The following is a 26,918-nucleotide window of genomic DNA, read 5'->3' as shown; positions in this document are numbered from 1 at the left end:
ATGAACCCATCAACCCCAGGCCTGGGAACAGAGACAGGTGTAAAGGACTTTTTGGAAGCTCAGGAGAGTGGACACCATTTGTATCTCGGGGGGGATGCTGTTCCAATAGAGAAGCTATGCTACATTGGTCCCACTGGATGCCAATGTTTCATAAAGGGACTCTGTGTGAATGTAACAAGTGGGCAGAGACAATTGGAGATTGGCAGGCTGTCAGATAACCAGGCCCTGTGCCAAGAAAGGCATTACAGGTGATGATCAGCACCCTGAATTGAACTTGGAAGCTTACTGGCAACCAGTGCAGCTTGCGTAGCAGCAGTGATATATGGGCCTACCATGTAATGCCTATTACTGCTTGTGCCACTGCATTTTGTACCAGCTGGATGGTATTCAAGGTCATCCTCATATAAAGTACATTGCAGTTGACCGGTCATAAGGTGACCACAACATGAGTGACCATCTGAAGGGCCTCCCAGTTGAGGAAAAGGCACAGCTGGCACACAAGATGAACCTGTGCAAAGGCCCTCCTGGCCATGGCTACCACCTGCTCTTCAAGAATAACAAGATGAATGTGATTGTTCCATTTGTATGTCTTGAAAATATGTACACATTTATAACTCGAAGGTGAACTGGAGAGACAGGAAAATTGTGGTTGATGAATAAAACCATTGAGAAGCAATTATTTCAGAGGGGAAAGGATTCCAGAGTGCAGTGCCAGTTCTTTGAGATAGACTAGGTCAGGAAACAAAATCAACTATAAATATAAATATGGATTATTGGAATTCTACATTATTGTTGCAGGATATACTAGAATCTTGAAAGCCTGGAAAAGTTTCTCTTCCTGCTCCCCCCATACCAAAGGAAATGAAGGCAGGGCAATCCAGAATTTCTTTTTCACCCCCTCCTCTCTTGTAAGAAGGAGCTGAAGTTTATATAACTGCCCTTGCATTCCATCTTCAAGGTTATTTCTGCACTCCCTACAGCAGGCATCACCACAGAAAGGTGTAACTATAAGGTAACCACCTACTGTTCTCAGTCTAATGCAATAGGGTCTCTTTGGTTCTTAGCAATCAGCCAGGTTTGTCACAGGCAAAAGTGGCTTGTCAGGATTCTTGGTCCCAGCTTGTTTAGGGCTGTATATGTCATAAGCAAGAACTTGGTGATTCATTGACAGCAAACAAGGAGATTTGCATGAGGAATTCTACAGCAGGAAGGGACCAGAGAACCTATGTGTTCTGAAAGAATACATGCTGAGTAAGCAGAGTCTGTAAGAGGAAGGTAAGGCAGACAGGATCCAGGTAGTGAGCTTATTGAGTGAGCTAATAGAGAAAGCTAAGAGGAGTTTACCATTTTTCCCTCTAAGTTAAGAATTTGTACTTGATTAAGCTGAAAGCCTGAAAAGGAACAATAATAAATAGAATTCTTTCAATTTATTGAAAGAAGGAGCAGCAATGAAGAAGAATGGATAGAACTCTGCACTTGTGACTGACAATGCTTATGACATTTTTGTGTTATTTTGTGTTCTTACCTGAAAACAACTTGGCATATATATATATGCAGAAAGTGCATGTTCACAGCAATCTTTGAAAAAAAGGTCAAAAGATTGGAGCCATGAATGGGTACTCTTCTGCTAATAAGAAACAACTAAGATTTATCAATTCAAAGAAAAGTTGTATCACAGAAATTGAGAGTGGAAGCAACCCTGCATAAGGAAAACAATCAAAATTGAGGAGCAAGTCCAGTAATGACATTACATATTCTGCATCACTGGAACTCAGAAGCAGTTTTCAGGCCTCTACAGATAAAACATGCTCTGAATTTTCAGGAGAATAAAAAAAAAGGACTGCAGAATAGGAGAAAGTATACTAGAAAAGGACAGAGAGAATGCAATTAAGAAGACAAAAGTTATGGTAAAGACAAAGAAAGACAAAGAAAAGTTACGGTAATTAACTACCATAGACTATTGAAACTGAACCCACTGGCTTCTGAAATATATTGTCTGCCAAGAGCAAGGTTAAGAGGGGTAACAGAACAACATGCAAGACCAAGTTCACCAATGGTTATCTCTTCATGCTAATAAATGTGGGGACAAGTCATATTGCAGACAGTAGCTCCAACTGTATCACCATGAACTCTGAAATCTTGGAAAGAATCCTGGGGACTCCGGCAGTATTCTTATCCATCTTTCCAGTTCATGGAAGAGGCCTGGAAAGGGACCCCCCGCAATACTGCAAATCAGTATCTACACAAATGGTGTTGGCAGAACAATTCTGGCTTCCCAGACCACTGTCTGAGTCCTCTGTATGATGGCTTTCATGCACCTCACAAGAACTGGTAAAAATGTTTGATAAATGCTTGATGGAAGCTTGATGAGTTTGATTAGGTTAACAAAACCCCTGAAGTAAGGAACCCAGATAAAGGCTTGTATATTGTAGAAAGGGGGATGTTCCTGAAATGAGGTTTCTTAAACTATTCCAAGAAAAGTCAGGAAGAACACTGGCTCACAAGGTTCATGGCTTTCACTGTCTATATACGAATAGTGTAATAATATAAGCTCTTGGTACAGATCTGGTGGGATAACTCTCATGGCTGAAATAAAACAATTGGAGGATACAATCTATTCAAAACAAACAGAAACAATGGAAAGGGAGGAGCAGTTGCATTGTATGTTAAATACATGGATTCATGCTCAGAAATCCAAATAAATGAACTTGTGAGAGCATTTGGGTTAAAGTGGGAAGAACAAGAACAACAGGTCACATATAGGAAATGGGAAGGTGGTTACATCACAAAGGAGAGTATAGGTACCCTGAAACTGTAGAGTTAAGTGTTAGAGAGGTGAAAGCTCAGAATGAGATGAAGTTAGTGAATGACGGCAATAATGTTAGTAGCAATAATAGTAACAGCAATAATAATAATGGTTCTCTTTAGCTATGCTCAAAAGCAAAGTAAAAGAATCAATATACCAGCTGGTCAATGAAGATAGCAAAATGCTACTGGCTTACAAAGAAAAGGTGGAGCCATTCAACTCCTGAGACCCAGTTTGGTGTAGTGGTTAAGACACCAAGCTAGAAACTGGGAGTCTGTCAGCTCTTGTCCTGCCTTAGGCACAAAGCCAGCTGGGTGACCTTGGGCCAGTCACTCTCTCTCAGCTCTAGGAATTCATATATCTATATAAATGAATGAATGAATGAATGAGGAAATTTGATGGAATGATTAAATACCTGCAAACTAAAATGGACTGGATATAGAAATCAAGTACAAATAGAGAATACCAGGTTGGGAAAGCTGCATTAGGGCATGATGAGATCCTCTCCCTTAATCCATCCTCATGTTGTTTGCAGCTTCCTAGCTAAATGAAATTAGTGATGATACATAGCAGAGTTCTAAAAAAAAAAAAATCTGAAACAAGGAATGGTTTACAAAGCAATAGTATTATAAGGCAGATGTTTAAAATAACTGACAAGTTCCTTAATAAGGAACACCCAAAAAGCTTACATGGGGAAAAAGGAGAGAAGATGAAGGAAAGCTGTTGAGTCTAATCTATTGGGTAGATTTATGTTATATTTAACAAATAGGTGGAGTAGAGAAGAAGCAAATGGCATTAATCATGGAGGGGGCAGAGGACTTTCTTGGGTTAGCAAAACAACTTCAGCTGGAGGCTCATTCCTATACTTTCTCCCATAACTAGATTGGTGGGATTCAATGAAATGAAGAGCAATTTCCTTCTAGCAACTGAGGAGGGAAGGGCAAAGTCTGGTCCCAATCCACCCTATCTTTTCCTCCCTCCAGGATTTTAGAACAGGATGAGAACTCTGAAATGAAACTGAGCACGTTCCACAAGTTTCTTTTAGGACAAGCCCTTTTCAAATTCTGTAGGAGAACTGAGTTAATGACCTAGTACTTTACCTTAGGTAGTTAAAGCCTGAATTAGAAAAAAAAGACAGTTCCTGCATAATAAACCTGTAGCTTCCTGCTGGTCTGGGCTTTACCTTTTCATTTCACTCTCACTTCCCAGTGAAGCATCACTGGGCATGACAGATCTGTAGTCCAATAGACTTGAAAGCTGAGTTGCCGTGTGCAGAAAATGGTACTACCAGCTGAAGTGATGGATAAAAGCAACATCTTTCCTAGACTCATCTGGCTACAACTTTTTTTAAGCCTATTGGTGAGTAGAAAAGAATTTGGTACAGATGATGTAGCAATAGCTTTACCAATTAACCTCCACATTGTAGAATAGTTTCTAATGCAACTGAAATAAGATATGCTAAAATGAATATTAGCTTTTGTATTCCATGGAGAACAAAGTTTATATATATGGCATTGTCTTTGTATAGGAGACATCCTATGTATGTTTGTTTCTGCATTTGTCACATTAAGACAAAGATGCAAACTCTGATGTCCAGGGGCTACATGCAGCCTGGCGCAATCATCTTGTGGCTTCTAAAGCTCTGCAGTGTTTGTGAGGGGCCAGGATATTGGAATATTTTGTGTTTAAGGGAACTTGAGAGATTTTAAAGGACAAACAAGAGCCTTAAGCCTTCTGGATGCTTACATCTCTCAGTTCACTGCTTAAAGCTCCTGCAGTTTCCCCAGATGTGCCTGATCCTGCCTACTTTTGGAGTGCAGCCTTGATCTGCCATACAAAGCTTATGTGATCCTTAGCATGACAGAAACTGCATACTTCTGCATTCAGATAATGATTGTATAGATCACTTTTTCTGACATAGAAACAGTATACAGTCCCATCTCTTTGGGACAGTTCTAGCAAGTCATGGCTTTCTAGAATCAGATATCCATTGCAATGAAAAAAAATTAACCTAACTTAACAATTAATTCAACAAACTTTGGAAAAAGTTGGTCCATCTATTTTCAAACTGTACTATGAACGTTGTGTATTTTATTTTTTCATTCCATGTAACAATGTAAGTGAATCAGTGAAATATATTAGCAGGAAATGTGTGTTGTATTATGATTAAGCAAATAAACTAATATCTGCTTTTGGAAGGGGGTGCTAAATAAAAAGAGCTTGTCTTCTTTAGTCATCTCTCTTGCATTTGTTTGATTCTCTATACAAATGTATTATCAGTAACTGTTGCTGATATTCCATCCTGACTGGTTGTTAGAACTTGCACATCTTTTTAAAAATACATTAGAACTCTACAGGAACTTTCTTGTGTAGTCTTACAGCATGTTGATTTTACACTATTTTACAGCACTGAAATAGCTATTAGCATTTATGCAAGATGGAAAATGCTAGAGACAAAAAGGAAGATGAATAGAGGTGAAAACTAATCCTTTGATAATTAGGGAAAAGTGAGATTGTGAAAGATCATGATGGGTGTGTGGTCTGGCTGGGTTTTGGAATAACAAAACACACATGTTCAATCCTTCCCCCAAGTACATTCACTAACAGGAAAATATTTTAAAAATGCATATGGAATACTTCATATTTCCATACTTTCCAGGAAAATTCCAGGAATTTCCAGGAAAACTTTCCAGCTAATTAGATCAGTTAAAAGAGAGATTCTCCACAGAACTGTAGCACTTCAGAATGAAAGGGGAAGCATTGCTTGTCTGAATGCACCCCTACTTCTGAAAGAGAAGAGCACATTTGTAGTTTCAGCTGAGGCCTAGAAGGTAGGACAAGTCCTTGTATCTCAGCTAGGCTAAAAGCAGAAATAATTGTGACTGTTACCTGTTCTAACAATCAAATGTTAGCAGCTGCTTGAGGTTTACTTTACACCTTCTTCAATTCAAAATTAATATGAACTGGTCTCAATGGTTTCTGTCACCAAATGTGGCTAATTGAGATTTCCAACATGAACTAAAACAGAATTGGACCTTTGTTGTCTTATAGTTAAAATGTCAGTATAGTATTTGAGTAATATATTTTCACACTAGGAAATTTTGAATAGTATGCATTACAATTTTTTATTAATAAGCTATCAATGCTTCTTAGAACTTGATATGGTAAATAACTTTCAAAATAATCTGCATTGACTTCAGGAGCAGTAAAGAGGCAAAATCATTTCCATAGACCAAGTTCTAATGGCTCTTGGCCAAGACAGAAGGACAAAAGTGGTAGGAAGTTTAGTAGGGAAGCTCCAGGTTCATATAATTGAGGGGGCAAAATAATGATCCTTCATGAGGGCTTTGGTTTTGTAGGAAATGATCCAAAACACAGCATGCAAACTCCTCCTCCTGAGTGTTTTCTCTGTTTATTAACAAATAGGCAAGTTTCTTAGTTTTAGGCATTAAAGCAATATATGCAGTATACTATTAACTCTAACCAAACTTGGTTTCTTCCTCCACATCCTATTTCTCTTCCTCCTGAGTAGAATTGTGGCAGTGATTTATTGCTAATTGCGCTAATATATCTAACTTAACTATTTTGCTGGAAAATGGCAAAAACATTGCAAACAGCAATCATGTGATCATGGGATGCTGCAACTGGTTGTAAATGTGAGCTGGCTGTCAAGCACCAGAAATGCTATCATGTGACTGGGGGGGGTAGCATGATGTTTTGCGATGCTCAGAAGTGCTTTACACCCTGTAAAGCACCCGTTCTGAAGCCATCGTAACTTCAGACTGTTGTTAAATGAATGGTCGTAAGTCAAGGACTACCCGTACTTCATTGTACATAGTTTAACTTCAAATTCTGTCTTCGGCTGCTGAATTCCAAATGTCCTATTATCTACCTTAAATTAACTATGCATATGAAAACCATTGAAAACTAAATCCCTCTGCAGCCAATTGCTCTTTTGATTTTATCTTATATTCTCCATGTTCCTATGCTGACAACTCACAATATGTTAACCATTTTTCTTTACCTGGTGTTTCTTTCCTGTAAAATGCTTCATGTGCTGAGATCCTAACTTAACTATTTCTCTCTGTGTAATGTAGTTATCTTAAGCTTGTGGCTATTTATAGCTTTCCCTGTGATCCTGTCCCTACTTAGAGATGAACAACAGTGTTAATTATGATGGCTGACATTCTTTCTTGAGCTAAAAGATGTGGTCTTCTTTCTTCAGCCTTCCCTAAGGCTTCATTGAGATATCCGTGCCAAGAAGACATGCCCTTTGCCAACCACCTCCTTCTCTGGACCACTTCAACATCTGAAATCCATTTTGGTTCATCAGCCATCACCACCTTCTTCCCCCAAATTATTTCCTCAAGTCTAGCCAGTCCCCCCCACCTTTTTTTTTTTTGCAGCCTATCATTCCTCCTTCCTGTTAGAAAGTTTCTGCCTATGATAAAAGTTGTTAATCTGCTTTTCTCCTAGACTGCATTATCAGAGAAGAACACCTTATTTGTCAGGGAATTCATGTGACAGGAGGGCTGACAGTGCTTGGATGCTAAATTCTGTCACAGACCCCAAATGGGAGTGCAGGACAGGCCTTTGAAAGCAGCCCATTTTAGCATGGCTCACTGGTGGTGGAATTTTCTACAGGCTTAATACAGCCATTGAAACAGAGAGAAACTTGCTGAATATCTGTGCTGGCAAAACAACAGCAACAACACCCTAGTCCTTTCAAGTAAATTCTTATTTCTTTGCATTTGTGTATTACTACTTTTAAATATGTGGGGTGTCTAATTTTATTTTATACTTGCAAGAAGGGTTAGGCTGAGAAAGAGTGGTTGGTTCAAATTCCCAGCTTGATTGCTGAGTGGAATTGCATCTCATATTTGTGCAACACCTTAGCCTCCTGATTACACAGGCTTTTGTTCCCTCTTTTTATTACAATTAATAGCTCTTAAATTTGCCTCCTTAGTGCAATGTTTCTTAAACTTTTTACAGTCATGGAACACCAAATAAATGTGGAACCCATCCAACAAACACTCCCCTCTACACTTTTGTCTTTAGTACATGAGAGCTCATTTAGGAAATTTGTTTTTGAATATAATGTAATAAAAAAAGTTTTAATCCAGACTTAAGTATTTATTTACCACTTGAATTATTTTATGTGCCTCATGCTATATAAGAACAGCTCTTAGCATTAAGCTGTTGAAGAATGTTCTTCAATAGAAAACTCTGAGTACAAAAGGGCTAGGGGAAAGTCAGTTTCCAGTCCAGTGAAATCCTGTTGCCCTATTTCTGATCTTCTTGGGTTACTTGGGCAAGAACATGCTTAACGTAGCACAGAATATAGATTCAAAATCAGTAACTACTCTTGAGACTAGTTCATTACTGTCAGCTTTCTGATTTTTAGTATTCATACTGGATTAACACTTGTATGCTTTAATGAACCAGTTTGCAACCGCTGATCCATGATGAACCAGTAACAGGAACTCCTGGCCAGATGACTGGCAGTGAACATGGCAAAGCAAAGTCTCAGGTGGAAGTGAATTCTGAGCTGCTGTTTGGCAGTGAAGATAGAGATGCAAGGATTGAGTTGACAAGTGGCTCTGGTCTGGCCAGCTGACTAGCAGTGAAAGTAGAAAGGTGGAGTTTTGAGGCAGTAAGATATACCTCTATAGACTACTACTTTGAGAATCGCTACTTTAGTGAATTCACTGAATTTCTTGTTCCTTGGCTTAGAAATCAAATTTTGTTGGTTTGTATATGCTTATTTCAAAGAAGAGCTACATGCACACAAAAAGCAAGTGCAATTAAAATCAAAATTGCAGAAGAATTTACAACTTTCTTCCCTTTCTCTTTCCCACATACCTACTTATTTCCTTGAAGCTCAAGTGATGGTACAGTACAGAGAAGCAAGTTCTCTGCCCTGTTTTTCTACCTTAAAGCCTTTCTACAGCTTCAGAAGAACCTCCTTTACTAGCCTCATTGGTAGAGCAGTAACCAGAGGCATTTATGGGTATCAAATTTCCTTGAAGCCCAAGTGATGGTACAATAAAGAGAAGAAAGTTCTCTACCCTGTTTTTCTACCCGAAAGCCTTTCTACAACTTCAGAAGAACCTCCTTAACTAGCCTCATTGGTAGAGCAGTAACCAGAGGCATTTATGGGCATTGAATAATGGAAGGCTTGTCCTGATGAAAAAAATTGTGACTTAAATATTTACATCAGTCATAAGGATGCAAGTTAAGGGTAGAATTTGCATCATGATGTCACTATGTAATGTAAGTAATCATTTTACACAATCTCATTTTGTGCAGTTGCCTATGGCAGCAGTCTTAACAAGCAAGCGGACAGGGGCATCAGAGAAGAAGTTGAAAACCCACTAGAAGGTGGTGCATGGATCTGATTGGGCTGTAATTTCTGAAGTTTAAGTTAAAATATCAAGGGGGTTGCCTTTGAAGACTACTTGGAAACTACATTGAGTCCAACAGAATGCAGCAACCCCTGATGTCTGGCACTCATTGTCATGACCATATTACACCCGTTCTGCAGACTTCCGCAGAGTCTGCCAATGGGTTTCTCGGTGCAATTCAGAGTTCTGGTTTTAAACTACAAAGTCCTCTATAGCTCGGCTCCTGGGTGCTCTAGTCTTTTCTAGCTACAGTCAATGCAATCAAGATGTTTATTCTTGGAGAAGTTGCTTGTGGTGCTCCATTTTCAGGAGGTGAAAGGCCAGGAAATACTGCTTTCCTATGCCCCAGTTCTCTGGGATGCCTCCCCTCGACTTTCTGATGTTGCCTATGATAGCCTTTATATTCTGAGTGCGATTTTAATTACAGTTCATCTTATGTATTTATATACACGTCATGGAGGTTTTAGCCAATGTATTTTTTTTTAACTGCTGTACCCTGCTGTGATGCATAAATTGAACAAGCAAATATTTCAGGCATAATAATCAAGCATAGTCTGATTGGACCAAAGAAATACAACACATTCTCCCCTCCCCACACACATAAGCACAGGCACACTTTTAGTATTTTATACATAAACTTCAACAAATTCTTGTATTTAAAGAAAGGGAAATGAAACTATGTCTTTTGAAAATAACATTTGAGAAATAACATAATCAGTGGATGTTCTGTTTTGAATCATGGCCTTTATCGTTGGCAAATCTTTCTAATTTGGGAGAACAAACACATTTGCTGAAAAAGGATTATAGGACTGAGAACCAGCTCTCTATACCTTTTGTACAGATTTTGCCTTCTTAGTAAGATAATTATACATTGTTTGCTGAACAGGTGTTTAAATTATATTATTTGAAAGGAAGGCAACTTTCAATGCAAGATCATCATCTTAAAATGGAATATTAAACAGAAAAAGTGTGCTGCTATTACCATATTCTCAGTGAATCTAAGGTGACTCTTAAACCAAATTATTTGGAGAAAGCTACTGTTGTCTTTTCAACTGAATATATTGTAAGTTAATAATAAAACTTTTGTATTAGAGGACCTGTGTTTTAATACATTTTAAAACCTTGTGTATTGGTTTTTTATCTCCTTTAGACATTGGACTTATTTTGCGAAGCTTGCAACGAAGTATCTTTTAATGTACCTCATAAACTGGAGATGGGGATGTTTATTGGCAGAGGTGAGATAACAACCTCCCTTCCGTGCTTCGGCATACATGTAATATTTACATTCAATTAATTTTAACCAAAGTTGCTTGTAGACACTGGAATTTGTGTCTGGGTTTTCCAAAGGTCTATTACAGCAAGACCAGCCTGCTATATGCTAAAAATGTCATCACTGTAAGTGATAGCTAGAAGAGTTTTGACTGCTGTGACTAATATGAGCATTTATTTACTTTAAATTATTTAGGCTTTAAGAGTTATATTCTCTAAAAAAATAAATTGTACGAATGGGCCAAGCAATGTGGTTGTTAGAGTGGGAGGTTTGGTGTTGAAGTCCCCCTCAAATATACTCATTGGGTCACTGGGTTATTCTCTATCTTACAAGTCAGTATCTCTTGTAAGGATAAAATGAGGGGTAAGCCCATATCTGCCTTCTTGAATCCTCAGAGAAAAAGATGTTAATTAACAAATAAGTAAATATTAGAAATTTTACTAAAATCCTTTAAAAGCAGAATCCTGAAATACAGCTTAAAAAAACCAACAGCAGTTCTGAATGAGCACGAAACAACACATAGAAGATCTATTATTAATACTTATTTGAGGTAGTTAGACTTATTGCCTGAAGATGTTCTAATTTTGCCTCCCATTAAAATAAAAAGAATTTAGAAATACCAGCTGCCATCTGTTATAACTTAGAAGTTCAATTCTGGAGTGTCTTTGGATCCAGCAGTGTTGAAGGTGGTATACTATCAGAGGGAACTCTGCCATGGGAAGGATACATCTATGGAGTTATGTATGGACTGGAAGTTACGCAGGCAGATATTCCTTCTCTCTCTTGGAAAGTGGTCTAGCAGAAATGAATCTTTACCCCCATCTTATTCTTTCTAGGCAAACACTTATAGAATTGGGATTGAATTGTTAGGCACTCATTATTGGTTTGAGCATCCTTGTTTAAGATATTACCTGTTTCAATGCTGCCTTTTCTCTTTTCAACTGGTTTTTGAACTTCTTTTTTTCTTACAGTAAATGTGAAACACTGTCTTAACGATACTGGAATTATTGGCATAAGCAATCCCAATTTTATAATGCTGGAAGATGGTTCATTGTATACCAAAAATGCTATTTCTTTGACTTCTCATGAAAGCATCATCACTGTATTTTTTAAAAGCATTCATGAAGATGAGCAAAGGCGGATATATGTTAGCTTGCTAACATACCCCCAAAAGGTAGATATAATTATTACAATGTGTTCTATAATTACAACAGGGTATTCCTTTCATTCTTGACTCTGTCACACACTGTCACACATATCTTACCATTCCCCCTGCATTCATTTTACTTTATTTGAGAGGAATATAAAAGTTTAATAAAGTGAGAATGGGATAGTTAAGTGTGTGTTGGTAAAAGAAAAAGACATCAAGAATGGTAAGTGACAAATAAGCATGAATGACCAGAAAGAAAACAGTATGTTCAGCTAGCTTAGTGATGTAGAGAGAATGAATGACAATTGAACTGTACAAATATAAGAAGGAAGAGTGAATGGGTTGAAGGAAAAGATGTGCTTGGGTGAACTTAATGAGATTCTCAAAAACGGAGAGGTGAGAAGTTTAAAGAACAAAATGCAATGCATGAAACACTTTATAATCATGGTGAAAGCAAGGATGGTTTGCAAGGACAAAAATGGAGAAGAATAGTGTTGGTATAAACTAAATTATTAAAGAGAGAGAGAGAGAGAGAGAGAGAGAGAGAGAGAGAGTTGTAGACTAAAAAACACAAAGCATCCAATATAAACCCCCCTGTTCATAACAGAAAGTAATCATAACTGGATTGCTTAGATTCAACAACTTCTAGCAATAGTTGCTGTAGCATAAAATTTGATTTCTTTTCTGGAAAATTCAGAATACAGATCATTTAGTAAGAAATGCACAGATGCACAATGGGAACAGTCCAAGTGGTTTATAGTTAATGGGAAGATTACCTCCGATCTCCAAGATATATGGGCAACTGATTCAGTTTAAATATCTATCCACATACATAAACAATTTTGGTAGGGTATTATTAAATTCCCCATTAACACCATCAAAACCAGGTAATTTAGCCATGCCAGTATGAGTGGCCTTCTATGCCAGGCAGAATAAGGAGGTTAAGGAACTAGGAGGCTGTGAGTTCTAGGCAGGAAGCCAGCTAGGTGACTTTGGGCCAGTTACTCTCTCTTAGCCCAGCCCATCTCACAGGGTTGTTGTGGTGGGGAAAAGAGAAGGCAGGAGTATTAGGTATGTTCACCACCTTGAGTGATTATTTATATATATATATATATATATATATATATATATGTGTGTGTGTGTGTGTGTGTGTGTGTGTATGTGTGTATATATACACACACACACACATACACATACATATACATACACATACCTACACACACACACACACAAGGCAGGATAAAGATATAATAACAATAACAATAATAATGGTAAGGGGCAGATAATTAAACTCTTTTTTCTTATCTCATTTTCTATTGCTTACTATTTTTTTACTTGTTTTCTGTGCTTAGCATAATGCTGCTTACTCCTCAAGAATATTAGGCATATGTATATATGGTTTTTTTCATGTTTGTATTGTACCTTTTAGCATAACTATTTTATTTTATACAATTGTTTATATGACATTGGTATAAAAATCAGAAGATGAAAATGTACTGTTAGCATTTTCCCCAATTTATGGCTAAACATTCCCATGAAATAAAAATGGATTATCAAATAAACTTGATAAGGAGCATTAATGTTTTAACAATCCAGGTAATAGTTGTTAAATGGAGAACCAACAATTTAATTGCATAGTGTGAGGGGTAAAATATTAAAATTGTTTAAAAAAGCAGAAGAATTACATTTTTTCCCACACTACAATTATGTTAGGAATTAATATTACCTGTTACAGTGTTCAGAATAACAGAGAGACTAGAAGATGTAGCTAAAAACAAAAGCATGATTGCTATGGATATTTGCTTAAGTTTCTCCCTTTTTCTCTTCCAGACCTCAAAAACGAAGAAAAGGCATGTCCGAGCAACTGTTCTGGGACGAACAAAACGTAGATGGGCTCCAGTCCCAACTACTATAATGGAAAATTTACTAGGGCCTTTTCCTGTGCAAATTCAACAGGCATGTTTTTAATGTAATCTTCATTTGACACTTCAGATTATCTCTGCATCTAAATTACACCAGCTAATGAATGAAATGTAGTCATAGAAACAGACTTTCTCTCATAATGCAGATTTTTCTCCACCAAATTTTCCCATGGTAGCTTGCTACCAATCCTTAAACACTTTTCTAGAGCGCTGGGGGACCCATGTTTGAGGTGGAACAATGTGCCTCTACAAAATCCATTGCAGTCTACCTACCTCTGTGAAGCGAAGTGCCCCCCTGCCCCGAGGCACATCACTTGCAAAACTGCACATGCATAATTTTGACATTATTGCAAGGGGATAGTAGGATTGAGGATAGTATTTCCTTTGCTGTCATCTGAAGAAGTCTGTACAGTAGTTACAACAAAGTAGATATGTGAAATGTATTATACTTAATTTCAGAAATGAAAACTATGTAATTGCTACTAAGCCCATCTAAAAATAACTTAACGTGCATGCAGTAATATCTGATGGGACTCCACATAAGACTCTAGCAATTATAAACTGCCCACTAAATTTTTAAATGACTATTTCTCATTGGAGTTGACTGACAGGCCATAATGGCCTCTCCATTGCTGAAAAGTTTTGAGAGATAGTCTGGTTGAATCCTGAATTATAGATCATTCATTGAATATGGGTTTGGTCTAAAACAATTAATACTTACCCACATGGCAAGCAAGTTACAACCATTGTACACTTTATATAGTGCCTATTGCACACTGAAACATATTGTGATATTAATGATCTGGAAAGAGGTTCTTTATAATAATCCTTTGCTGTTCCAATGCACAAAAGATTCTTAATGAATTTTGAATTCAGTTCAGTTCAGGGGAACTGAATTAGGAAGGCAAGAAGAATTATATTTGTTAATTTTTAAAATTTCACATGTGTTTATATTCATACAGCTGTCTTCAGATATGGCACAAAAGTACAATATTAGATATTTCATAACTGGTCCTGGGGTTGACAAACCACCACTGAATTACTTTTACATTGAGCAAGAAACTGGAAATCTCTTTGTTACTTGTCCAATAGATCGGGAAGAATACCCAGAATTTCAGGTATGTGATTCTATATACAGACATAGATACATACACACACTACACAAATACTGGTGTAACTTTATATACACTGCATAGGTTTCAAAAGAACAGACACATGGCTTTGTACTGTCAATGTTCTCTGAATTTATATTTAAGAATCAGAACCATCAATAGATATAGCTGTTTTGACATTGATTAGTGTTAATATAATTATTCCCCATCTATTTAATAATACTTACTTCCTGTCACATTAAAAATTATTACTTGGGGGCAATTTTTTGAGGACTGTTGTGGTTATACCCAAAAAGGATCCATATACCATGAGAACTTTTTGGTTGTGGGAACCTTTTGTATCAGAGGTATGGGATAAACAGCATTCACTTGTTAGTCAGGCAGTCACAAAGTTTCCTGATATGGAGTGAGAGCTGATTTCTTGGCAGCTGATGGCACGAGACCATTCTAGTCTATATATGCCAGATAACCTAAAATAGTATTTTGGTGACTTTCTTCCCAGGAAGAGTTTCCTTCAAGAAATCCCAATTGTTTCCCTATAATCCAATCATGCCAGTGAAAAGTAGACAGCTTACAGATAGATGGACATGGGGAACATGTTACTGAGAAGCTATCAAGGTCCACCAACAATCTTGTGCTATAATAATGGGTTGCAGAGAAGGCAAACCTTATATTTCTTTCTCTGTTCCCGCCTGAATTTTCATTTTTCTTAGCCCTTCCCTTTGTCTCTTTTTCTCTGGGCTTATATTGCTTCAGCCACTGCGTTATCAGTCTTCTTCCATCAAGTCTCTGTGTTTACACATAGACATCCTTTCTATGACCTTTGCATCTTTCTCCTTTCCTAGGCTGTTTAATGGGTCCCTTTATTATATTGATTTTTTTCAGCAATTCTTATTCTTATCCCTTTTTTATATTTGGTCAACTCAAGGCAGCAAACATACCTAATATTTTCTGCTGATTCTTCCTTCCACCAACTCTCCTATGTCTCTTTTATGTCTATGGTTTCTTATGCCATTTTATGTTAAATAAACTGCCTGTCCCTTATGCCCTTAGTCTACTTTATCTGTAGTCCATCTTTATGTCTGATACTTCTGTGATCCCTACATCTTCTCTTCAACATCCCTGGGACTTAGTACCATGCCTTGCTGTAAAGAAGGGAAATTACTAATGCAGGAGGATTCACCCTATGTGCATACAAATACAGTTAACAGCCTATTCATCAAAGCTAATTCTGTAAGGGTACCTGGATTAAATAATTGTATCCTGATTTTTCAGAAACATTTCATCTGCTACAGAGGAGTAATTATTTCTTCTAATGCCTTTTCTGCAGCTCATTTGCTATGCAATGACACCGGATGGATATACCCCAGAGGTCCCACTTGTACATAACATCAAAATAGAGGATGATAATGATAATGCTCCAGAGTTTGAGTATAATATTTATACTTTTCATGTACTTGAAAACAGTAGAGTTGGTAATTGAACTTTTAAATCAATCTTTGTAATACATTATAAGAGGCTAATTTAAATAGTTCACAGATTTGGAGTACTGTATCTGTTTTGATATGTTTTGTGTGAAACTGTTTCATTAATTACTTAAATGTGAGAGTAGACTTTGTTACTGAGGAATGCAAGTTCAAAAGATTTTAATAAGAAAATATAATGGTAGCAGGAGATGGGTATGTTTAATAATATGTCAAATAGTTTGTGTATGTCAATGTATTTGGAAATGGTGAAGTCCTTTGCAAATATTAGCTGTTTTGGTTATTGTGATTGCATGACATGCATATGTGAATGCACACCTACACTTTTTCAGTTTTCTTCTTAGCAGATTATTAACAGAAATGTGCAAGAACGTCAGTGCTTTAGGAAGGAATCTACATACTATGCTTCACAGAGATATTTCAAGCTACACCCCTGTAAAATGTGATTTATTTAAGAAAGTACTCTTAATGTTGTTGTTTGGGGAAGAATATGATGTGCTAAAATTTGACAATATTTATAGTTTACCTGAATCCTAATGGACTCTGGGCAGAGAACAATGAGGCAAAAAAACAAAAACAAAACCCACAAATGAATTACTAGGCCAAGTACACTAGCACAGCTGTTGAAGAGAGGTTTGTGGGGATGTCACTGAGGAGACCAAGTGAAGTATGATTGCAAGAATCAGTCTGATGTGAGGCCAGAACTGTTTGCCACTTAACTGAATCCCTTCCTTCCTTCATTGTATCATGTGTAAATAACAAGATGTGCACATTTTTACAGAGGCAGCTGCTGCAGAGCTGCTTTTTATTGTGCAGAAGTGCTCTAGAGAAACAGATTGAGACTAGAGCTGCATGGAATGGAACAAGTTCAGATCTGTCTATTCCGCCGTGGGGAACATATTCTGAATTATCCCATCTGGAATTCAGCAGATCCTGTGCACATTCCTAGCACATATCCCTTTAATATCTTAATAATAACAATAATAACAATAATAATAATAACAACAACAACAACAGCAACAACAATTTCCAAGTAGTAAAGCTGCCTCCAAGTCATGTACCTAAAAATAGTACATGACTTGTACTGTTGTACATTACAAAAAAGTACATGCTTTACTTGAAACAGCTTATATCCTGCAACAATACCTTTAATGTCATTAAACAACATCTGCCAATCTCAGGTCCTTGGGAAGGACTCAATAGGTGGACAAAGATGCCAAATCCAATCTAAACATCTGGCTGACTGTGTGAACAACCATAATAACTTCTAAATAAAATGTTTGTTGGAATTATTAATTCCTAACTCTGGATTCCTCAGTGCCATTGCATTTATATACATTTCACAAATATTGTCCTGATATTAGGTAAGTTTCAGGGCAACTAAAAGTTCTAACTTGTTAGGGTAGAAAAAATATTCAGAGGTTAGAAAGATTAAATTCAATACACTTTTTTCTGCTTTAATTCCAAACTTATTTCTGAATTTGGAAGATGTGTTCAAATACATATAACTGAAATGTGTGATCACCCATTTATTCTTTAACATTAATATTATAATCCATATTATATTTGCAATGGAAAATCTCTACCTTCAGAGATCCAAAAATATACTATCACACTAATCCCTTTTGATGTTATGCAAGGTAAGAGTAAGAAATAGTAAGCCAACGTTTTAAGTTTGTTTTAAGGTTTAAGGTAAGAATGGTAAGGTAGAGTTTTAAGGTAAGAAAATTAGCTAAAACTAGATTATACAACATCATTTACTATGCATACCTTTCTGTTCTTGCAACCTGTATTTGCTTCCACCAGACACTGCCTCAGATGTTGTCTTTTAGACTTCAAAATTCTCACCTTTTTTTTTTTGAGATTCTCATCAACTCCATCCAATTACAAATTTCTCAGTCTTCTTCTTCCTATTTACCTAATTATTATTCTTTCATAATTTGTTTTATGAATTCTCTTTTGTTCTCTTTATATGATGAGAAGACTGTCACTGTTTTTGTACTTTCTTGTCTTTTTGTGCTTTCTTTTCTTGTTCCCAACCATCCATTCATGTCATCCTTTTCTTCTAAATCACATTTAGAATGTTGCACAAAGTTTCCCAAACTTGTTTGTTTTTTCTATTATCAGCAATCACAGGAGCATCACCACCCTATGAATTCCTTCTTTCTTAGGATTTATGCGATCTGAAGAGAACCATAGTACTTTCATATGCATACACAACAATCCTGATGTCATCAATTCATATTTTCTGCCAGACATTTTAGCTTTCTCACTCATAATTAAACTCTTTACTTCCCTGCAAGTGTTATCAGCCCCACTCTTGAAGATAAGCCTTAGTTATACCTGTGCCACATGCAGCATTTCCAGCTTATAATAAGAAAAGTACCAGTCAGTCTTGGCACTTTTTGGCCAGGATACCACAAGCAGAATGAAAGCCCACTGTTATCCTTGCATTGAAGTATTCTATACAAGTTAGGATCTCTAATTTGGAGACTGTCTTGAAAGACAGCATCCTGTTGTCTGCATCCCAGCAACTAGTAATATATGCAATGTACTGAAGCATACATTATGAATATGGCAATACATAAAGATGATATGTGTGCATGTGTGTGCATGCACACCCATATGTGTATGTACATGCATAGACATTCAAGCTACAATTTCCTTTTTTGTTACCAGATTTGCAACTGTCTTTTAAACAATCCCCTATTTAGATAGATATTTGTAACATAGAGAAATGCAGGACAGTAAGCTGATTTTTTTTTTGGTGCCTTCTAGTCAGTTTTTGACTCCTGATGACTACCTGGACAAGTCCCTGCAGTTTTCTTGGCAAGGTTTTTCAGAAGTGGTTTGTCCTTGCCTGCTTCCTAGGGTTGAGAAGGAGGGACTGGTCCAAGGTCACCCAGCTGGCTTTGTGCCTAAGGCGGGACTAGAACTCCCAGTCTTTAGCTCAATACCTGAACCACTACACCAGACTGGCTCTTCTTTAAAGTGATATTAGATGGGAAAAATTGATATAATTCACTTCGATATTTGAATAATTGGAACATGGCTTTCCTTCTATAAGAGGAAGATCTGAGTATTATGAAAACCAAAAGCTGATGCCTTCTATACTGTGTGCAGGGACATTAGTTGGACAAGTGACTGCAACAGACGAAGACGAGCCCAATACGCTGCATAGCAAAGTGAAATATAGAATTATATCCCAGAATCATCAGAAACTTCAGGAATTTGTTATAGACCCAGATTCAGGCTGTATTACCGTAGCATTACATCTGGACAGAGAGGTAATTTTCCATTTAGTTCTATACCAAAATTGTGAAATCATAAGTGAAACAGAGTAAGGCTAACAAAGGATAAAATAAATAAGATTGGTCTTAGATACAGTAGCTGCAATATAGCTGAAGTCAAAAGTCCTTTTGGTAGTCAGGAATGATATAGATATTGTGGATATGCAAAGGCCAAGTTCAAATAATCTAGTGGGTAACTTTGGAACAGTATCTCAGTCTGAACTATTTCATAAGATATGAGGATACAATGTGGGGGGAAAGACATACTGCCCTGAGCATCTGGGCATTAAACAGTGCCAAGCTATTTTTTTGCAGGGAAATCTTTGGATGAGATGGCAATATTGTCCAAACACTTAACTAAATGAATAATCCCAGAGTCTTTGATTTTGCCTTTAAAAATTACAATATTTTTAATCAGGCCAGGAAAATTATGTCTATATATTATTTTTAATGTTCTTCAGACTGTATCAGCATATACACTACGGATAGAAGCAAGAGACATGGGAGGTGAGGAGTTTGGTTTGTGGACTTCAGCAGCAGTACATATTGAGATTAGAGATGTAAATGATAATCTCCCTCAAATAGCACAAACTATGGTAAGTCTATCATAGTAAAACTTATTGAGGGTTTTATAATATTGGTTATCTCTTAACGGTCATTTTTTATGGTGTTAACTTACAGTGAATGTTAAATTGAAGAAAAATTATTTGGGCAATTCTATTTATACTCTGGGTTCTGTTATGCTGACTGCTTCTCCCTATTTCATCATTTATGTCCCAAATCTGCTCTGGAAGATCTTTCCAACCATCCAGAGCAGATTTGGGGGATGCCATGGGGTTGGAAGGATTAAAATTTATCCAGCTATTAGACCAGAAATGACCCACAGAATAACAGGGGTATTATCAGGAAGGCTAAGGCTCAGAATGAGCTGAAGTTGGAGAACAAAAAAGCATCAAGGATGCTTAACAAATGGATGTTAAAAAAAAAAGATAAAAAGAAGCTGCTCAGTAACATGACAACATCCTAGAAGGTGACGAAGAAGTAGAATTATTTAACTTGTGTTTTGACTCAGTCTCCTCCAACAAGAAGGTAATGGGTGAAAAATAGGGTTAAAGGGGAAGGATTACAGTTTGAGATAGTCAGAAACTACTTAACTTTGAAAAAGTTTTCAGGGTGAGATGAATCCTGTCTTACACCACTGAAGGAACTTTCTGATGTCTAAAGATAAACCATTATCTTTGGGAAATACTTGAGAATGGAAAAACTGCCAAATGACTGGAGAGCAAATGCTATCCTTGCTTTTTTAGAAAAAACTGGGCAAAGGGTTTGAGCAGCTGGCTAGCAAGCAAGGTAAATCTGGGCTGGATTATATGATTATTAGGTGAATCTTAGCTGGCATGAGAACTGTTCATAAACTAATATTTGAAAACTGTGCTTGTTTCAGTATGTAGTGGAGGTATATGAAAACACAGAACATGCAGAAATATTATGCATTCCTGTAGAAGATAAAGATGAACCCAGAACATCTTCATGGATGGGTACATTCACTATTACTAAAGGAAATGAAGACAATAGTTTTTCTTTTACAGTTGATGGAGAGCAGAATATTGGGTGTTTAAGTGCTTTAAAGGTAACTGTGGATAGTAAAAATAGTTACTGTAATAATTTTTAAAATGAAGCTAATTTTACTCAGTTTTAAGCTGTGAATTACTATTGTTGGAATATATTTTTCACAAGTTTCTAAAGATATTTTTAAAATGTTTTTTTATGAATGTTTTTCTCATGAAAATAATTTGGGGCAGAGGAGGGAGAAAAAATTCAAATAAAAATTTAAAATATTAATAAGCGTTGTATTTTCATCCATATCTTAAAATGGTAATAGTCAAGTGTCTTAGTAGTAGTACATTGATTTGAACAGAAATTATCTCCCCCCCAGGGACTGGACTATGAGAAAAGCCATGAGAGAAGACTAGAAATTGTTATAAATAATGAAGCACCTTATGTTCCACCTCCAAATTCAAGAGCTCTTCCAACAAGTATGGCCAGTGTTGTGGTCAGAATTAAGGATCAGGATGAAGGACCTGTATTTGAGTCTTGCGAATATATTCTATACATAAAGGAACCCTTGTTGGTTGGCACAGTGGTTGGTAATTACCAAGCAAATGACCCAGAAACTGGAAATAATGGAAATTTAAGGTATAAAATTATTATATTGGTTAGTTGGTTTATAGCTTGTGCGTAACATCAGAAAGCAATTATAATTGACTTGCATTATTGGAATAAATTTGAGGTACAAATTTACCTTCCTAAAATATTTATTCTTAACAGTTACAGAATAATAAATGACCCATGCAGATGGATCGCCATTGATCAAATGGGAAATCTCAGAACTACTGACATTTTAGAAAGAGATTCACAAAATATAGAATACGGTCAGTGCAATGCAACAGTATCTGCAACTGATCAAAGTGAGTATCAAATGCTGTGAAATGTTGATGCTTTATGCGGCATGCATAAAGCTACCAGATCTGGGCTGCAAAATATAATCAGCTTCTGATGGCTGCATTGAATTCAAGTGTTCTCTATCCTTTATTATAATCTAGTGGTCACCCAAATTTTTGCAACCCTGACCTGCAGCGCTAAGCATGCAACTCTAATATATGAAATCCATTCATTGCATATCTCTTTTTAAATCAATCTCCTTTGAATTGTTTCACAATATTTATTCAGGATGATGATTTGACATTTTTCTTTAAAATCTTTTTAGGTGTGCAAGCTAAATTATATTATTTAATCTATCCAATGATGTTGTCCTATAGTGGATAGAATCAGCAGAACAGATCCTTGTCTATACCACAGTCTCTACAGAATCCCATCTACCATGTAGAAAACCATGTGTCGATTGTTTTTCAAAACTTACCTTTGCATTTATTATATACTTATCTCACTTTTCCTCTGAGAATTTGGGCAGCAAATATACTTTGCAGTAATTTGTACAGTTAGTAATACATAGTTCTGCAGCTTAACAAACTATGATGGCTGGATTTACTTCTCGTGCTGAGCCAAATCCAAAGAATATTATGTATAAGCACAAGTTGTGAAACCAGCAAGATGTTTTAGAGTTAGCCTTCACTGATGAGCGACATAAAAATACAGTCTTGTAATTTTATATGATTTTGTCAAGTTTATTTATTTATTTTCTATCCCGCCTTTATTGTTTTTTTATAAATAACTCAAGGCAGCGAACATACCTAATTCTCCTTCCTCCTCCTATTTTGTCAAGTTACTTTCATTACTGTATTAAAATTAAGCATTTTAATTTCCTAGGCGGTAAAACAGGAACTGGGACAGTTGTGATAACACTGATAATTGAGAACAATTACCCAGTGAGTACTAGTAAACTCTATGTCATGTGTAAAGACAAAAAACCAATCTGGATAAAAGCCGCTGACATTGATCTGCCTTCCTCCGTTACACCATTTCATTTTGAAATAGAGAAGCCAATGGACTTAAAATGGAAGTTAACCCCAAATGATGGTATATTTTTCATTTTCAGTATCTACAGAATAAATTATTTGTGACTAATGTAACTACCATATAAAGTGTAATTTGTGGATTTGAATTATTTCTTTTGTAGATGCATCAGCACTGCTTTCTTCAGTTGAAGATATAGACTATGGCTACTATTATATTCCTCTCAGAATATACAATGGGGGTAACAGCAGAAAAAGTGAAATAATAGTTCGCTATTGCGACTGTGCAATGCCAAGTAACTGCTCTGAATCTAGCACAAACACCTCACTGGGTTATTCTTCTTCAAACATTCAGGCAGAGCGTAGTCCAGCTGCAGCATCTTTTTTAGGTGCCTGGAGTATTCCTGCAATGGTTATGGGATCATTAGTAATGCTGTGTAAGTATATGTGTGTCTTGAAAAAGCAACATGAACTATGAAGGATCAAACTACATCCACTCCTTGTTTAGTGACTACCTTGGTTAGCGACCATACATAAATATAATGGTAATAAACGGCAATAAAAAATTCACTTTTCGACCAATGCGCACATTTCTGACCAAATTTTGTGCACCTGACACAAGCCAGAGTGAGATTAATGCATAGCTGTATGAAAACTTTATTTAAATGAGATGGCAGCAACCACTGATTTCTCTTTCTCTGTCATGTGTTCATTTAATAACCATTTTGCTTAATAACCTGGTTGTTGGAACAGAACTCGGTTGCTAAACAAGGAGTCGGTGTATATATTTTAAAAATGTAGCTAAAGAGGAAATCCTAAATCCTAATGTAGGGGATAGCTGGGCTTACCTGCTTATTTCCCACTGTAGTCCCATTATACACTTTTGTAGCCTGTTGCTGCCCCCCCCCCAATCCACTTTCTCAAACATTTGGCAATGCTAATTACAAAACTTCATGAAGACCTGGACCACAACAAATGGAGCCAAACTGGATCTTCTTTGCTTACTCTTAAGGTAAGGAAAATGTAGTTTCAGTTTTAACAACTAAACTTTAAACTCCGAAAAAAGGTACTCTCTCTGAAAAACATGTCAATGACTCCACCTCCCCAAAAGATAGTTTTTCCTAGTCTACAAGCTCCATATAGTCCAATAAAAGAGGGAAAACCACAGTCAGCCCTCACCATCAATAAAATTCCATTTCACACAGAGGAGGTAAACCTTTGTCTAGGACACTAAAGAAGTGTTGTCTAGTTTTCTTCTCGACAAGAATTGTGTCTCTGTGTGTATATTTTCAGACAACTCATGTATCTGAATTTTACAATTCAGTCTTCAGCATTCCAGATTCAGGTTTCCTATCACGTTTGCTGTTTGTGGGAAATAAATTTCTGTATCAGGGCTATTTAGTTTCTCAAAAATAAAAGAAATTTAACAAGTAGTCTACATTCAAAATAAAGAGGATTTGTGACATCATAGCAAGCTGAGGTTGTGTGATTGTGGTTTCCGAAGTTCCCTGTTGGTTCCCCACAAGCACAGTCAATGGGGAAGCCAGCAGGAAATCGGAAGTCATGATCACGTGTGGTCCTCAATGACCTGTGTGGTCCTAGTTTAATGATGGCAAGGGCTGCCATAATAACTGTCACTAAGCAACATGTTCATGTGACATAGTGCTTTATGACTGCATCACTTAGTGATGGAATTCCTGATCCCAATTGTTGTCATAACCTGAGGACTACCTGTATAGCCATTGTAGCTAAGCAAAGTTCTTTCTTTAAAGCATTTTTCTGTTTCTCTCTCATCTATGCCTCCTCTGATATTGCAAAATTAAATTCCAACTTACTTTCATTATTAAATAAATTGTCCTTCATATAGTTATTTAAAACATATACATAAGCCATTCTTGTTTTATGTATTTTTTCTTGCAGTGGGCTTTGGTACACCCTATGGTCTTTGGCTCCACAGAAAATTTCGCATGCCTCAGGAAGCATCTGATGATTTAACTTTTCAGAATTTAACAAAATCAGACACTGAGGCACCAGCTGAAGACCATACAGTAAGTCACATTTTGCCTTACACAGTAGCAAATGTAACAGATTTATTTGGTATATATTATGACAAAAGAGTAAAAAATGCTGGGTCATTGTTTTAGAAAGCAAACTACGTTGACATTTTTATCAATAAGACAAGTATTCTGATGTGCCCATATGCTCAAAGCTAAATACTAATTTTTGTACATGGGAGCATATTATCTGCCATCATCATCTAATAGTTAAATAATGTTTGGAAGTGTAAATCATCCATTAAAACTGCTCTGGCCAAATCCAGAAAAGTTAGATATCCCTTGGGAGGCTTGAAGTTCCATATGATGTGAGTAATAAGCTGACTGCAACACTATATGCTGGTCACATATAGTAACCTGTATACTATACAGGTTGAACCCACTGGCTGGTATCTGCCCTGAGCTATGAAACCTACATGAACCCTGAGGGTAAGCAATGTGTAGAAATGATGAGAAAATGGATGATGGTTTTGGGGAGAAGTGGATTATTATTCAGCTAGTATGCACACTGGAATATACAATTAGATCTGGGTTCAGACTTTTCCAAAATGTTTTTTCCAGAAATTCTATTGTTGTTATTCTTCACATTCCAGAATCTAAGTATATTTCCCTTGACAACAGTGAAGGAATGTATAAAGATGAGCCCAGATGAAGGAAAAACTGAAAAGCAAGAAGATTTGGAAGCAGGAAAAGGAGGAGGGCATTCCACATCAGAATTAGTCAAGGGAGGAAAAGTGTACCATGTAGCACAATCTTTACAAGACTGTAAGCATTCTTTAAGGACTTCAAAAAGAGAGTTCTGTTCAGAATGGCAGAATTTCACTAACCCTCACTTATCTGAAGTAAGTGTTCTGACATACATTTCTAATAGTATATGATTTTCTCGTTTTGAGTATTATAGATATAGGCTGAACATCTTGACTTGTGCCATTAATTTTTAGGTACTACTTAGCATCACAGTTCTTAAAAATAATCCAAAGTGGGTGGCAATGTACTTTACATATGACAAAAATATTATACCGTTGGTGTAAAAATAGCTAACAACCATCTAAAACAATATGAACAGCTAATCAAGCAAGAGGCAAGAGGCATGATGAACTTCCCTCAGTAGGAGATTCCAGATTTTTGGGGCAACTACTAAGAAAACCTTCATCTATCTTTCCCCATTCTGGTAGCACACACAGACCCAAATACTTATATCAATTCTCACAGCCATAGGGAATCTGAGAGCTGAGGACAATACACCAAGAATATATCTGATTGGGGAAAACAGCTGTTAACATGCTTCCAATATTTGACTGGTAAAGCTTAATGCTGATATTCAAGACAAGCTATGCAGCATGCGACAGAATGACAATTATATATTGTCTCAAACAAACAAAACAGTACATTCTTTCAAAAGATATTTTTTTTTGAAAATCAATTTTATGTGTGAAATATAGTACGAATGATACAGATGACTTCATGTTCAGAGATTATTTATTTGTGTCAGAAGCATCACAATTAAAATAAGGCATACTGTAAAATATAGAATTTGAAATATAAAAGTTAAAAGTTAAAATATATAAAAGTTAAACAGATCTTGCCCAGAAACTGACAACATTAATTGTGTTCTGTCGCACTGTCATGATGTTCAGAGATGTAACAGATCATTAGAAGACAACTTATTTTTGTATCATACGCACATTTTAAAAAATGGTGATTATACTTTTGTTGTTCCTTGTATAGAGGGTATTTCGTTGTGGAGAAGATGAAGAACATAACCTGGTAAAAGAGTATTTACTTCCATATAATTATGAAGGAAAAGATTCACCAACTGGTTCTTTAAGTTCCTGTACAGGGGAGTCAGAAGAAGAAGAACTGAGTTTCTTAAATCACCCAGAACCTCCATTTCGGACATTAGCTGAAGCCTTTGTAAAGAAGTGATTGCATTTAAACTATCCCTGAACACCA

The 26,918-nt window shown here is 36.5% G+C and overlaps 1 protein-coding gene across 1 annotated transcript; it reads left to right on the top strand.

Annotated features, from left to right (window-relative positions):
- On the top strand, positions 1-26,918 carry LOC134493034 (desmocollin-2-like). The gene is made up of 18 exons (XM_063297254.1): positions 1-248; positions 1,823-1,939; positions 8,252-8,381; positions 10,361-10,445; positions 11,452-11,654; positions 13,461-13,586; positions 14,515-14,670; positions 15,995-16,139; positions 19,272-19,435; positions 19,900-20,034; positions 20,883-21,068; positions 21,375-21,634; positions 21,767-21,906; positions 22,766-22,975; positions 23,076-23,348; positions 24,832-24,959; positions 25,559-25,807; positions 26,694-26,918. Exons 1-18 carry the CDS (start codon positions 1-3, stop codon positions 26,889-26,891), a joined length of 3,153 nt encoding a protein of 1,050 aa, XP_063153324.1. The 3' UTR covers positions 26,892-26,918.

This window comes from Candoia aspera, chromosome 3, assembly GCF_035149785.1.
Source record: "Candoia aspera isolate rCanAsp1 chromosome 3, rCanAsp1.hap2, whole genome shotgun sequence".
Taxonomy (NCBI): domain Eukaryota; kingdom Metazoa; phylum Chordata; class Lepidosauria; order Squamata; family Boidae; genus Candoia; species Candoia aspera.
The sequence above is the reverse complement of the archived record's forward strand: the minus strand, read 5'-3'. Positions and strand labels throughout refer to the sequence as shown.

Bases quoted from the DNA above. Each gene is read 5' to 3' on its own strand.
- LOC134493034 (XM_063297254.1), top strand. From the start codon at position 1: ATGAACCCATCAACCCCAGGCCTGGGAACAGAGACAGGTGTAAAGGAC. The intron at 1,940-8,251 runs GTAATTAACTAC...TTAATGAACCAG, and splicing joins AAAGACAAAGAAAAGTTACG to TTTGCAACCGCTGATCCATG. The intron at 22,976-23,075 runs GTATATTTTTCA...TTTCTTTTGTAG, and splicing joins GAAGTTAACCCCAAATGATG to ATGCATCAGCACTGCTTTCT.